Source organism: Rosa chinensis, chromosome 6 (assembly GCF_002994745.2).
Source record: "Rosa chinensis cultivar Old Blush chromosome 6, RchiOBHm-V2, whole genome shotgun sequence".
Taxonomy (NCBI): domain Eukaryota; kingdom Viridiplantae; phylum Streptophyta; class Magnoliopsida; order Rosales; family Rosaceae; genus Rosa; species Rosa chinensis.
The window spans coordinates 18,075,664-18,090,778 of NC_037093.1; the positions used below are offsets into that span (position 1 = coordinate 18,075,664).

Genomic DNA, 15,115 nt, shown 5'->3' on the forward strand with positions numbered 1-15,115 from the left:
AAATTGAGCGCCAAGTTTCCCACTGTGTTAGTGGTGCCAAACCTCATATTGAAGTCCAAAATTGATATAGCCTGGGCTTGAAACCCTACCACTAGAGCCAAAAAAACAAGGTTCTAAAAAACGCTAGGCGCTAGTCGGGCGGTGACTCGGGGCCTAGCGCCTAGAGGCCTAGGCGGGAGCCTAGGCGGGGACTAGGCGGTTTTATATTTTTATTTTATTTTTAATTTTTTATGACATATAATTATATAAATAAAATTATAAAACGTATTATTTTGACAGAGGCGTTATAATTATAGACTAGATTTTTTATTTTTAAAGAAAATAGAGGGATTATTATTTTTTTATTGGAATAAAGGGATTATTTTGAAGAAAAAAAAAATGAAAAACAAAGTGATTTAATGTAGAAGAGAAAGAATACACGTGCATAATCATAGGGCATACATGTGCCATAATTATAGCTTGTGCAATTATACCACCACAAGAAGCTCATCCTCTTCGGCCTCTGATACGAACAGGGAGAGAAAGCAACTTAGACAGAAAAAAAAACAGAGAGAGAAAGCAATGCCATTTCAATGGTGGCCAAATCTTTCTCTTGTTTTCCCCTTCAATAATCTCGTCGTGCCTTTTCGTTTTCCTCTCGATTTAGATATGGTAATTTTCAATCTATAATGAATCCCTCTTTTGATTTCATTTTCATTGTCGTTGACATCGAGTGAGACTGGGTTTTCATTTTTGAGTGGTCTACTGGTCTGGATTTTCAGATGTTAGTTTAGAGAGGTTTCATAGGTCTGAGAATGAGAAACTGCTTCAATCTTTGAGGTTTTGAGTTTTGAAGAAGATGATCAGAAAGAAGAAAAAAAATTTCTAGCGCCCAACGCCCAGCTCCGAGGTGGTTCCGCCTAGACCGCCTAGACTCCGCCTAAACCGCCTAGGCGGCCGCCGAGGAGCCCACCGCCCAAAGCAATCGCCTAGGTAGAAATCCGATCGGTGACCCAGCGACTAGCGCTTAGGCGCCGCCTAGTCGGCCGCCTAAGCTGTTTTTTAGAACCTTGCAAAAAAATAACAAAAAACTCAAACCTGCTCACTCTCTCGACACAGATTCAAATTAAAGGCCAAAACCAAAACCAAAACCAAAACCAAAACCAAAACCAAAACCAAAATCTCCTTACACTCCCTACTGCGTCTCCCCAAAACCAAAACCTACAACCTTCACCCCCTACACTTCAAATCCATCGGATCCAAGACCTCTGTTATACGCCGACACCAAATCCATCGGATCCAAAACTTAGATCTCTCTCCTCTCTCCCTCTTATCTTCTACATGGTTACACCTATACCCCAAATCCATCTCTCCGACAACCAAACCAGTAGTGAACTAAACTTGTTGCTCATGGCCTCTGCTTTGGCCACTTCCTTTGCTTCCCAATTGCTCCCTCGTGCCCCACCCAAAGGTCTCCCTTTGCTTCGTCCCACAGTCGCACCTGTGTCTGTAGCTGTGAGAGTCCAAGCTAGCAGGCCGTTATCCACTGTGGCGGCGGCGAAGAGTAACTCCAATCCTCCGTCGACAATGAGGAGCCCTAACAAAAGCAGTAAAGCAGCAGAAGAAGAAGAAGCCGTTGAAGAAGTGAAAGAGGATCTACCCTGGATTCAAGAGAAGGCCTTGGACCTGGTGGAGTTCACCGGCTCTGTCACGCAGGCCATTCCTGGACCCAGAGATGGCACCAGCTCCCTCCCTTGGATTTTGGTTCTTCCTCTCGCTTATGCCGGTCTCAATTTTGTCATCGCCGTTGTCAAGACCGTCAAAAAGTTCTCTTCCCCTCGACATAAACGCAAGAAACTGGTATGCTTTCTCTTCTTTTTCTGCTAAATTGATTTACAGTTTTAGGGTTTAAGACTCAGAGGTCCTGATTTCTTGTAACAGGTCAATAAAAATGCTATGCTATGCAAATCAATAGACGAAATGTTTCAGAATGGCTCCGACCAAATCACGCCTGATGCCCTGAAACAACTCGTGCAAAATGTGACATTTCTAGTCTTGTTGATACACCATGTACATGCATCATTTCAATAACAAAAACAATAAATTGATTCATTCTATTAGACTATGGCGTGCTCTTGTAGCATTTCATATCTTTGTGAGAGTGATTTTGACAACTATCTCTAATTTGTATCCAGACAGGTTTTGGCATGGAGGAGATTTTGTGCAAGTACATCCATTATACTTTGAATGAAAAGCCATTCAACCCAGACATGGTTTCCAATTTAATTCAGCTCAGAAAAGCTTCTTTGTTCGATGATTCTCAGGTGGCTGAAATTCTAAATGAAATTTCAAGAAGAATTGTGCGAGACAAAGGTAAAGCATTGACCTACTACTATCATAACTTGTATGATCTAATTACACAATACTCCCTTTTCCATATAAAAAATAAAGAATCTGATAAGGACATGGAGGCGGTGAATGTATACCACCTCCTCCTACATCTGATTGTGAGTTACAGAAGAAGGATGCTTGTAATGTGCTCATAAATGTGTCCTGCTTCTACTACTACTTCTTTTCATGACTTCTCCATATATCATTCTATGGTCGTCATCTGTTAATGTTTTGGATTTTTTGTGTTGTTAGCAAGGCATTACACTTAATTTGATACGTGTACTGCCAAGGTACATTGTACTATTTGCTCCTTTAGCTTTCTAATAAACATATATGGAATTAAAAGTCAGAAAAATTCATTGCAAAATTGTGCTATCAGTTACTGACTACTTGTTTGCAACTTGCAGGCCTAGTTGTAATGGATATGGCAGGTTATACTGAACGGGGTTTCAAAAGAAAATTAGTCATTCAAGCCCTATATGGAAAGGTGTTCTATCTGTCAGAGGTAAGGGACCAAACAACCAAAATGACTTTGACCAACTGCCTGTATGGTTTATTTTTATTTTTTATTTTTCTTTTGTTGTTAGAAACTACCTTGATTCACATCATAAGAAAATATGACTAGTACCTTGCTCCTCTCGTTTACTTTTCCAAGCTAGTAGTTAGTTGTCTTGCCTTGGAGAAATTCTGCATGCTACTGGCTTACACCCCTTCTCACAAAATCAGATTCACCACTCACGTGAGAGTTATTGTGAGAATTGCAATAGGATATTTAGTAGTTTCCTTGTGCGAGATTTAGCTAAAGGGTGATGGTACTGTTAGTTCAGGATCATCTCTGCTCAAGAAGTATAAACTTCAGTTGTAAGTAGTAATCACCATTTCGTTCTTTTAGTTTTCTGTTTCATTTCTGATCATATCTATATGCTCAATTTTGAATGTATGTGACCTCTTTCTCAGGTTATGGCATTGATGATAACTGTGACATATCTATTATTGATGGCCATTGTTAATTACCTGCTTGGTTGGTTTGCATTACGGTCACATCATTAACCATTTTAAGGTCATCAAAACAGATTTCTGCACTAGACTATGTCATCCACGTCTATCGTAGTCTAGGCCTCACCTTGGACTTATTTGGTAAGGGACTTGTTCATAATTTTCTTGTATATAGTAGCAACCGTCAAAGTCACTGTGTTGTGTTTGTTTCTAAAATATCTACTTCCATGTTTTCAGATATGCATATAAACAAGGCTCTCTACACATTCAGTGGAACATGTGTGTGGCAGCTTGTGGGAGATTTGGCTTTCTGTTTTTTTTTTATGTGGGTTCTGTGTGGTTTTCCATTTTGACTGTGTTTTGTGGAATTAGATATGAGAAGTAGTTAGATTCGGCAGATTGTTTCATGCATGTGTGAGTGCATTGATCGACTAGCTGCTTTTTTTCATTAATGTTACCATCTCCTACGGTCAACAATCAGTCTATCCAAGCGAATCGGGAATATTCTGATAATCAATTGCTTATTGACTCTACGAGGTGGTAACATTGATGAAAAAAGATTATGTCAAGGTAAAGGTGCTGCAATTGGTTGATCAAGTAATTAAATTTCTGTTTTGTTGAATTTGTGTCTTCCTTTTGAGTTCAGGGCAGGTTTTAATTTTTTTTTTCTTTTTTATTGTATGTGGTTTTGTGGAAATTGTTCATTCTTCATGTTCATGATGCAGTGTTATCTGTTGCGATGCTTAAAAATTATTGGGATTGATTTTGTATGCAGATTTCACTTGCTGCTGCTGTAAGGTCTGTGTCTTCTCTTTTGGTCTGTATAATTGGTCTGCTACTTTTGCTTCCATTTTCTCAATGTGCAATAAATTGGGCCTTCTTTTTGTGTGTGTGTATATATATATATATATTTTTTTTTTGGGTGGTGATTAAGATCTGAGGTTGATTTTTATGCTTACTAAAAAAACATTGCTTTTCTTTTCTTTCTCTCAATTTGTTTTCAAATTCAAAGGGCATAAATATCTGTTTCATGTAAGGTTCAGATCACATAAACATTGCTTTTTGATATTAGTATGTCTTTTCAATTTACTATAGTGCATAAAAGTTGATACTATAGTCTCCTCCAGCTAAATACATCTGCTTAGGCACTTTTGTTTCGATCCAAAATCTGGTACTTGAACTGTTGGCTGGTTATACATTACTTAATTTGAGTCTTCTTTCGGCATGAGTCTTGATGTTATTTGGTTAGATGGTTGTTGAAGGAAAGACATATGACGTTGATTATGATTTTTTGTTTATATGTTCCAGGCTACAATGAGATTTTTGGGAACTGTTTTTGCAAAGTGAAATTATTTCACCACTGCTAAGGTACAATTTTAATCGACCATTCATGTCTTACATTTACTCTCATATATTGTTAGACAATTCATTTTAGTACTTGTGATTCATATGAGTTAGTAGAGGACAGAGGTTTACATGGTAGCTGATGGAGTACTTTTCTGGAAATGCATAATGTACATTAAAGTCTTTGCATTGTCTGCAGAACAAATGGGAAACTTAATTTGGTTCACACAGCACAAATCTCTTCTTAGCAAAGAAGGGGACAACCTATTCCCCAATTGCTCTTGGACAAGAGTATTGGTTGCCCATTCTTACTGGTGCCAACACCAGGTTAAGCAACATGGCAAACACCAGGCTTGTCCTAAGGATCACAGACAGTAGCTCAACTTGTAGACATGGAGCTCCAACGTACTCGGCATTATATAATGTAGAAAAGAGCAAAAGTTGATAGATACAGAGAAAGAAGGCAAATGTACAAATGACCCTCCTAAATTAGTATATGAATATTTGGGAAATAATTAGGTTTGATATGAATTTACTGAATTCATTTAATATGTGGTGGGATTTGAATTAATTTGATTGTTATATATTTTCTAACAATTAGACATTAAGAATAAATGGAAAGCATTGTCCAACTTGTTATAACACAACGTTAAAAGCTCAATATGTTGTCTCAAAGCACAGCATAATTTTCACAATAGCCACAAAATAAAAACTGTCGTCTGAGATTAATACAGATCACGGATGCTATCATAAAATAGTTGAGTGAATAACAGTCACACAACAGTTATAAAAAAAAAAATGACTTCTGAATCATAATCACACAACGGGTTCTTAAGTTGCTTGTCGTCTGAGTGACGTTCACACGACAGTTAATGATGTCAACAAGCTATCGATAGTCTGTCGACATGCATGCCGAGTTCTTCAGATGACAGTTGTCTAAATTATGTTTCATCAGACGACAGCGAGATATACGACAGTCAGCTCCACATCAGACGACAGTTTTTAGCCATCGTCTGATTCAATTTTTGTACTAGTGGGTTGAAGAGATTGCATTGGTCTTTGAATATATTGGAAGAAAAACTCATGGTCATAAGCAGAACCTTGAATGCAAGAATGTTTTGGAAGTCTTCCTAGTTTGCTTAAGATTGAGTCTTCACAAGAGTCAAAACACTTGGTCCATGTATAAGTGTTCTTGATGATTTTTCCATATACATAAATTCTCTTGAGATCAGTAGAGAAGCTGTGAAGGAAGGAGAGTGATAATTGGCCGTCGTTCAAGTGAAGAAGGAGTTCAAGATTGAAGACAAGCTTCTTGATAGTTTTGTCCAGTAAGTGTAGCGAATTGAGTGCTACTTGAGTTTTGTAAAAACCATATCCTGCATCATAAGTTAATTCTTATTTTGGGTTCTTAAGAGTAAGAGCCCCGCAGTGTTTTTAATCTCATATTTGAGGTTTTCACTGTGTAACCAAAAATCTGATATTATGTGTGAAATATTTTGTTTCTACCCAGTAAGGATTGATACGAGCCTTACAATCCTCATTTTCCAGAAAACACATTCTGTCCTTGTATTTTCACTTGGCATCAAAGCAAGTTCTAAAGATTTTTAGTTGATCCGTGGTCAAGGATGGAACGTGAACGTGACAGAGCCTCTAGTTCTATAAATAGCCCGCCTTTGTTTGATGGCGAGGACTATTCACAATGGAAGATTATGATAAGGGTTTTTCTCTACTCTCCTGAAGAAAACATGTGGAATATAGTTAAGAATAGATGGGAACACCCAACCAAGGCAGAAAAATCAAAGAAAGTAGAAGGGTCATTTGTAAGAGCTCTTAAGCCTAGGAAGGAATGGACAGAAGAGGAAGTTCGTGACATAAATTGTGACTTTGAGGAAAGAAATTCACTATTCATAGTTTTGTCCAAGAAGGAGAGGATGAGAATTAGCCACTATGATACAGCCAGACATGTTTGGGACCTACTTCAGGTTACTTATGAGGGAAACAAGAAGGTTAGAGGTCAGAAGCTTCAAACACTCGTATTGGAATTTGAGAACATGACCATGGGGGAAGAGGAATCGGTTGATGATTTTCATGCTCGACTTCTCAATGTAACAAGTCAATGCCGCAAACTTGATGACCCATTTGAGGAGCACCGAATTGTCAAGAAATTTCTCAGGGCACTTTCTCCAAAATTTCAAGCCATGCAGATTACCATTGAGGAAGCTCAAGAACTTGACACATACACCCTCGATGAACTGGTAGGAAATCTCAAAACTTTTGAGATGAGACTCAAGCATGAAAAGAAAGTAAAAGCGTCACTTTTTCTTCCATCAAAAAGAAAGAAATTTTGATGATTATGTTGATTTAGCCTTGCTAACTAAAGAATTCAAGAATTTTTTGAAAAGCAAAAAATCTTCAAGGAATACTTCAAAAAACTTTTCTTATTTAAAAAGGGGTCAAATATTTGAAAATCGATTTGACAAAAATTCAAAGGTTGCAAAATTCCCTCAAAAGAAGAATTTTCTTGACAAGCCTAAATGTTTTGAGTGTGGTGGAATTGGACATCTTGCTGCCGATTATGGCAACAAGAGGTACAATTTGCTTGAAAACAAGGCTTTAAAGTCTACTTGGAGTGACAGTGATGAAGGCTCTTAATCCAGTGATGAAGAGATAAATCTTGCTCTTACTTCCTCCTTTGATTATGAATTATCTGATGTTTCTGATTTAGAAGATGACACTCTTGATGAAGAAACAAATGAAAAATGCAAGCAATTGTATAATACCTTAAGAGTTGTTCTAAGAAAAAATAATAAACTTGAAGAGGAAATCGAATCCTTAAGAGGTGAGAAAGAAAAAAAATTTGAAATATCTTTGAAAGAATGGGAAGAAGGACGTACTGACCTTGTTGATAAGATTAAAGTTTTGCAATGTAGGGTCAAGTCTCAAGACTGGAACAAGGAACATGATGAGATTACTAACAAAATTAAAGTTTTGTAGGTTGAAATTAAGGCTTAATCCTCTTTAAATGTTTCTCTAACTCTTGAAAATGAGAAATTGCAGGAAGAATTAATGAGGGTCAAGGAAAGCTTTAACAAATTCTCTATAGGGTCTGAAAAAGTCTCTAAAATGATTGGATTTGGCAAAGCTCTTTGTAATAAAGAAGGATTAGGATATAGTACTGGCGAGTCATGCAAACCTTTGGCTTTTGTAAAAAGTGTGGAAGGTGAGAGTTTTTCAAGTCAGTCACAAAGCTCTAGTGACAACACGTCTAGCAACAAATTGGCTGTAAGAACAGAACCTCGTGAAGTTATCCAATCACATTAGAAAAGTTCTTCGGTAAGTTCTGACAAGCACACCTCTGTGAGTCAGCTCAGGTATATTCGCAACTCCAAAAACTTCATTCTTACTTGTTATTATTGTGGAAAATTAGGACACATACGTCCTAGGTGAAATATGCTTCGCAGGGTCACTCCAAATCAGAGGAAAGCATTGAAAATTAACTCACCTGCCTCATTGCAAACTGAGTTGAAAGAGGGTCTGAATCTGATCACCCATGGATCTGGAAACAAAAACAAAATAGACTTGGGTTAAAAAAGGACCCAAATGTTTCTCAGCTATGATTGATAATGATGACATGATGCAACGTGTTTGCTTTCTTATTGTAGCTCCAGCAATGAATTTGAATATGTAGAAGCTACTTGTCTCGTGGCGTTGACTGCACTCGCTAATAAGAAAGGTGATGTTTGGTATGTTGATAGTGGGTGCTCAAGACATATGACAGGTGAAAAGAGTTGGTCCGTGTCTTTTTCAAGCGAATTTACAAGTGGGCCAGTCACCTTTGGAGATGGAAAAAAGGCCAAGGTAATGGGTAAGGGAATGGTAAATACACCAAGTATTCCTAATCTCCAAAATGTCTTGTTTGTTGAAGGACTTCATGCAAATCTCATAAGTGTTAATTGATTAGGAGGATGTAAATTTCAATAAAACAAGATGTATTGTTACTGATAACAATGGCAAAAATATTATGGGTGGTTTGCGTTCTAAAGATACGTGCTAATAAATCTGTTGAAGTGCAGACATGTTTGAAAGCCAAGATATCAGATGATGTTCTTGAACTGTGGCTGTGTGGCATAGGCATTTGGGGCATGTAAACTTTCAGGACTTGCTGAAACTTTCACACAAGGAAAGTGTGAGAGGTATGCCTTCTCTGAGTGGTAAGCCAGACAAAAAGTGTAATGACTGTAAGGCAGGTAAGCAAACCCGTGCCTCACATGGAGCAGTTAATTCATATATTACAACTCATCCTTTAGAGCTTATGCATATGGATCTAGTTGGACCTTCACAAACTGAAAGCATAGGTGGTAAGAAATATATTTTGGTTGTAGTTGATGACTTTTCACGTTTTACTTGGGTGAATTTTCTTAGAGAGAAGAGTGATACGTTTGAAAGCTTTAAGGGATTGTGCAAAAGAATAACAAATGAAAAATATTCTTCAAACTTATGCATTGCTAGAGTTAGAGCTGATAATGGGATTGAATTTAAAAATGCTTTGTTTGCTGATTTTTTTTCTTAAGCATGGAATTTCACATGAGTTTTCATCTCCAATTACCCCACAATAGAATGGTGTAGTTGAGAGAAAAGAACAGGGTATGTATTACTAGGCATGGGAAGAGTGATGCTACACTCAGCTGGACTTAATCTGAACTTTTGGGCCGAAGCAACTAGCACTGCTTGCTATACTGCAAATCGTGCATTCTTGAGACCAGGTACTAGCAAAACTCCATATGAGCTCTAGAAAGGTAAGAAACCCAATGTAAGTCATCTTCGTGTCCTTGGCTCTCCTTGCTATATTTATAGAGATAGAGAATATCTTTCAAAATTTGATGCTAGGAGCGATAAAGGCATATTTCTTAGTTACTCTTTGGATAGTAGAGCTTATAGGGTGTACAACAAGCGAACCATGTCTGTTATGGAGTCCTATAATGTGTCTATTGATGATTATGTTGTGACTACTGTTCAGGTTCATCCAGATGAGGATCAACCCTCAGGAAGCCGAGTAAGTGTGGAAATAAATGAAGAAAATGATGATTTCTCAAACGATCCTATCTTTGATCCTCCACCAGTTCCGAGAACAGGGTTCAAACAAGTTCAGAAAGATCACTCCACTTAGGATGTTACTGGGGACTTACATGGAGGAATTCAAACTCACAGACAAGCTGCATCCCAGGTAAGTATCGATTCTGCTCTTATTTGTTTTTTGACTGAAAATGAGGTGAACATTAACATAATTTCGAATTGTGGTTTTGTCTCACTTATTGAACTAAAGAATGTTAAAGAAGGTTAGAATGATGATGATTGGATAAATGCCATGCATGATGAACTGAATCAGTTTACCAGAAATGATGTGTGGTAACTTGCTCCTAGGTCTAGTGAATTCAATTTTATAGGCATCAAGTGGATTTTTCGAAATAAAAATGATGAGCATGGAAATGTTACTAGGAACAAAGCTAGCTAGACTTGTTGCTCAAGGGTACACACAGGTTGAAGGACTTGATTTCGATAAAACCTTTGCCCCGGTTGCAAGGCTTGAATCTGTTAGACTTTTTCTTGCTATAGCTTGTCATCTTAAGTTTAAGTTGTACAAAATGGATGTAAAAAGTGTATTCTTGAATGGTGTCTTGCAAGAGGAAGTTTATGTTGAATAGCCTCCAGGATTTAAAGATCCTTGCAAACCTGATCATGTGTATAGATTTAAAAAACTCCAAGAGCCTGGTATGAGCGTCTGTCTGCTTACCTAGTGAATAAACGATGCCTTAAGGGTTCAGTAGATAAAACTTTGTTTGTAAAAAGGGATAAATACCATGTCATGATTGCTCAAGTTTATGTTGATGATATCATATTTGGCTCTACTTCTGATACTTATGTTAAAGAATTCACTAACATCATGGAAAGCGAGTTTGAAATGAGCATGTGTGGAGAGCTAAATTACTTTCTGGGTCTACAAGTTCGTCAACTGAAAGCAAGTATGTTTCTGTCACAAACTAAATATGCTGAGAATCTTGTGAAAAAGTTTGGACTTGAATCAGCAAAAATTGTCACTAATCCAATGAGTACAAGTACCAAACTTAGTGTGTGTGCCTACATGTGCCAGAACAAGCATAATTAGCTATGATGAGCTATGCTCATTGTACCGACTCTCACCAAAGGAGTAACATGCGAAGGCACGGCCAGGCGAGCTACCGCTCGAGCCCTGGATCGCCCCCAGATCACCGCTGACGCGCCGCGTCAAGATAGCATCAGAAGCCCCAGACGCTGGGAATCGAAGCACATCAGTCCCACATCGAAAACAAGAAGAAGATCAACCTTCCCCTCACCTATAAAAGGTTCTCTCCTCTCTCCTCATTAATTACGCATTTACTACTCATTTATTGTTATGCTGCCTATATGCGTTGACTGACTTAGGCATCGGAGAAGTGAAGACCGCCCAACGCGGTCTCCCTCTGACGCCCTGTCTCTCGTGTGATAGCTAGCGGAGGCTATTAAATCCTCAGAGTAGCGGTCCGCCCACCAGACCTGCGTTAAACGAAAGACAGGCTACCGCCAGACTTTGAGCATTAACATTGGCGCCGTCTGTGGGAACCCTTGAACAAAAAGTCATCCCGCCACAATCACCATGACTAATGGTAGCGGGGGAAACGCTGAAGAGCAGGCAGACAAGTCAGCCATCCCCCAACCTACCCGCCCGGCGGTAAACGTCAACCGCGCACTATTCAGCACCCCAGTAAACCCTGGCGGTGAGACAAACCCAAGTAGCAGCCGCCCACCAGGCCAAGACCTCACCTCTCTCTATGAGCTGGCACTGGCGGATCTTCATATGGCAAACAGAGAACGTGAACAAGAGCGCAAAGAAAAGGCCTAGGCCCAAAAGCAGGTGGCCACGTTGGTGTCACGTTTTGATGAACTAAGAAGAACGCTGGAGGCAACAGCCAACCCGGCACGGAGCTAACAGTCACGGAGCACCAGGCACAGCTGACCTAGTACCGGCGCATTGATACCAACATCAGTCGTACATATGCAGGTCCCGTTGGACCCACCAGAGTTATTGGGAAAGGGGCCGCCCCCCGTGCCCCAGTTAATGTTAGAACAGGAGGCAGAATCATCACTGCAACCCCACCGCTCAAGACTAAGGGCAAGAACCGGGGGAAACCCACCCACTCCCAGACGAGGATCAGTCCAGCGGAATGCCTGGCCCGGCCCCACTGGCAATGCAACCGCTCAAATATTGGAAAGGATGCAGCAGTTGGAGCAAAGGTTAATCCGAGCGGAGTCGGGCACCCCAGCGCCAATTTCAAATCCACTTTTTGCGTCTAGGCCAGGACCATTCACTGCTGTAATTCTGCAGGCTGTCAGAGTGGCATACGCAAAGACTCCAAAAATGTCACATTACAGCGGTAAGACTGACCCCTTCGTCCATATGGACACCTTCAAGAAGGTCACCAACAACAAAGGATTCAATGACGCCACCCTGTGCCACTTGTTCAGCGAAACGCTGGACAATGAGGCAATGAATTGGTTCGTCGAGTGCCCGCCAGGATCCATCGACTCATTCCAGGCATTATCACATGCTTTCCTTTCTCGGTTCATCCTACTGTCCGCTGGACACCACAACACAAGCCAACTGTTCAACGTCAAGCAGGGTACGGAGGAAACACTAAAGGCATTCGTCACAAGATGGCGAGCGGCAGCATCTTAATGCTGTGATCTTGATAAAACAATGGCTTCGGCGGCTTTCAAGCAGGGACTCCTCAAGGGGCCATTCCTCTATCACCTCAACTACAATCATCCAAATGCGGTGCATGACCACCTCATGAGTGAAGCGGTCATTCATGCCTAAGCAGAATTCATCACATACGGAGAAACCCCACCGCCACCAGCAACACCAACAAAATCTACACAACCCTCCTCCAGCCATCAGGACACCGGTAACAAAACTCCCGCCACACAGCCAACTGACAAGAAGAGGGAGTGGCAACAGGGCCACTATCAGAACAAGCGGCAGAAGGACCAACATTACAAGGGAAACCGTCCATCCCACGGGGACAACCACAACAAACCAACAGAGTCCTTTCAGCGGTATGCGGTATTTACGGTCCTCACAGCTTCGTATGAGGAAATATACAATCAGTGCAAGGATCAGATCCCAAGGCCACCCCCAGGGAAATACCAGAAAACGGGCAAACCGAGAAACACGGGCAGGTGGTGCAAACCACGAGGACAGTGGTCATAATACCAACAGCTGCAATGCTCTCAAAACGGCCATTGAGACCTTGTACCGTGAGGGCAAGATGGAGCAATTCAAGGTGCGCCAACCACCACCTGTGATCAGCGACATTGAGCCCTTAGGCCGCATCAACACCATCGACGGAGGTGCTCCAATCACCAACATGTCTCACAGGGCAAGAAAGCGTTATGCACGAGCTAATCACCTAAAGGAAGTCTGCAACATCCGCTACGAGAGATCCACAAAACTCCCAAGGTCTGGTTGGGAGCCCATTACCTTCTCAGAGGAGGAGGAACGCGGAGTACATTTGCCCCATGACGACCCATTCTTGGTCGACACCATTCTCGGCAAAATGTCAGTGGGAAGGATCCTGGTAGATAGCCGATCCGCTGTCAACGTCATATTCAGCAGTTGTTACAACGACCTTAAGCGAAACAAAAAACTGCTCCAAGATCACGAACCACTACTTAGCTTCTCCGGTGACGTCACGCAACTGCTGGGTTCTAACTATATGCGGCTAGTTATCGGCACTAGCCCATGTATGGCGGAGATACATACAGAATTCATAATTGTCGATTGTTTCAGCTCATATAACGCCATCATTGGTCGGCCAGCACTCAACAAACTCAAGTGCATCATCGCTGGCTACATGCTGCTCATGAAGTTCCCCACACCCAACGGCACAGGCTGTGTCAGGGGAAGTCCACAGTTGGCACGTGAACGTTATTCAACTATATAGCACGATCAACCCGCTGCCATGAGATCCTAGCGGTAGGGAGCCATGTACCGCCACCAAATATCTTTAAGGATCCCAGTGATGACGAAAAGAAGTACGTAAAGAAGGAGCTGGTCAACCCAAAAACATCATTAAAGGTTGTCAGCATCTCGGACGAGCACCCTGAGCGGACAGTCCGTATAGGCGCTCAGTTAGACCCAGAGTTGGCGGCGGAACTCACTCAGTTCCTATGTGACAACGCTACGGTCTTTGCCTGGTCATATGCAGACATGCCAGGTATCTCCCCTGAAATCATCACGCACAAGTTAAGCATCAAACCATCTTTCTACCCTATCAAGCAGAAGCGCAGAGCCTTCGACGAAGAGAAATACCGTGCTATAGGAGAAGAAGTTGCCAAGCTACAGGGTATTGGGTTCATCCGCCAGGTCATCTATCCCCAATGGATTTCCAACCTGGTTATGGTCAAAAAGGCTAGCAGCAGATGGCGGATGTATGTCGACTTCAAAAATCTTAACAAGGCATGCCCAAAAGATAGTTTCCCACTACCCCGCATTGATCAATTGGTTGATGCAACCGCTGAACATGAGCTCCTTAGCATGATGGATGCTTTCTCCGGTTATAATCAGATCAGGATGCATCCCGACGACCGGGAATACACCACCTTCACCACCGACAAAGGCCTGTATTGTTATAATGTTATGCCTTTCGGTTTAAAGAACGCAGGAGCAACCTATCAGCGACTAATGAACGCCATGTTCGCGGAGCATCTGGGCAAGATAATCGAGGTCTACGTAGACGACATGTTGGTCAAGAGTATAAAAGCCGGCGGACATGTGGCAAACCTCAAAATCATAATAACCATCGTCTTGGCCCACGGTATGCACCTCAACCCAGAAAAATGTTTCTTTGGAGTCACCGCCAGCAAATTTCTGGGTTATATTGTCAGTGAACGGGGCATCGAGGCTAACCCTGACAAGGTACAAGCCATCCTCGACTTGAAGGACCCAAAATGGAAGATACACATCTAAAGCCTCCAGGGCAAGCTAACCGCCCTATCTCGATTCATCTCCAGACTGACCGACAGGTGCGCCCCATTCTTTAAAGTCCTTAAAACAACCCACAAGAAGGTCATCGACTGGAACCCAGAGTGCCAGGCGGCGTTTCAGGGCTTGAAGGAGTACCTGGCGGCAGTTCCACTCCTCTCAATTCCTGTACAAGGCAAGACACTGTACATATACCTAGCGGTAAGCTGCGCCATCATCTGGCGGGAGAACCAGGATGAGCTCCCAGTGTTCTATGTCGGTAGAGGCATGAACGGAGAGGAAACACGATATCCTCCCTTGGAGCAACTTGCTATCGCACTCATCGTTGCCGCCAGACGCGCCAGTACT

General features: G+C 41.4%; 1 protein-coding gene across 3 annotated transcripts; it reads left to right on the forward strand.

Annotated features, from left to right (window-relative positions):
• The first annotated feature begins 1,155 nt into the window (after positions 1 to 1,155).
• On the forward strand, positions 1,156 to 5,264 carry LOC112168751. 3 transcript variants are annotated; one of them, XM_040508038.1, is made up of 7 exons: positions 1,156 to 1,839; positions 1,921 to 2,019; positions 2,175 to 2,352; positions 2,778 to 2,875; positions 3,328 to 3,507; positions 3,604 to 4,734; positions 4,825 to 5,264. In XM_040508038.1, the coding sequence occupies exons 1-5, from the start codon at positions 1,321 to 1,323 to the stop codon at positions 3,418 to 3,420; spliced, it is 987 nt and encodes a 328-aa protein (XP_040363972.1). In that variant the 5' UTR covers positions 1,156 to 1,320; the 3' UTR covers positions 3,421 to 3,507; positions 3,604 to 4,734; positions 4,825 to 5,264. The 3 variants fall into 3 exon arrangements, with proteins under 3 accessions (XP_040363972.1, XP_040363973.1, XP_040363971.1); XM_040508039.1 differs by having other exon boundaries at positions 4,910 to 5,264; XM_040508037.1 differs by having other exon boundaries at positions 3,604 to 5,264.
• The last annotated feature ends 9,851 nt before the right edge of the window (positions 5,265 to 15,115 follow it).

Excerpts from the sequence above, each read along its gene's own strand:
- LOC112168751 (XM_040508037.1), top strand. The coding sequence starts at position 1,321 with ATGGTTACACCTATACCCCAAATCCATCTCTCCGACAACCAAACCAGT. Across the intron at positions 1,840-1,920 it reads GACATAAACGCAAGAAACTG|GTCAATAAAAATGCTATGCT; the intron begins GTATGCTTTCTC and ends TTCTTGTAACAG. Across the intron at positions 2,020-2,174 it reads TGAAACAACTCGTGCAAAAT|ACAGGTTTTGGCATGGAGGA; the intron begins GTGACATTTCTA and ends ATTTGTATCCAG.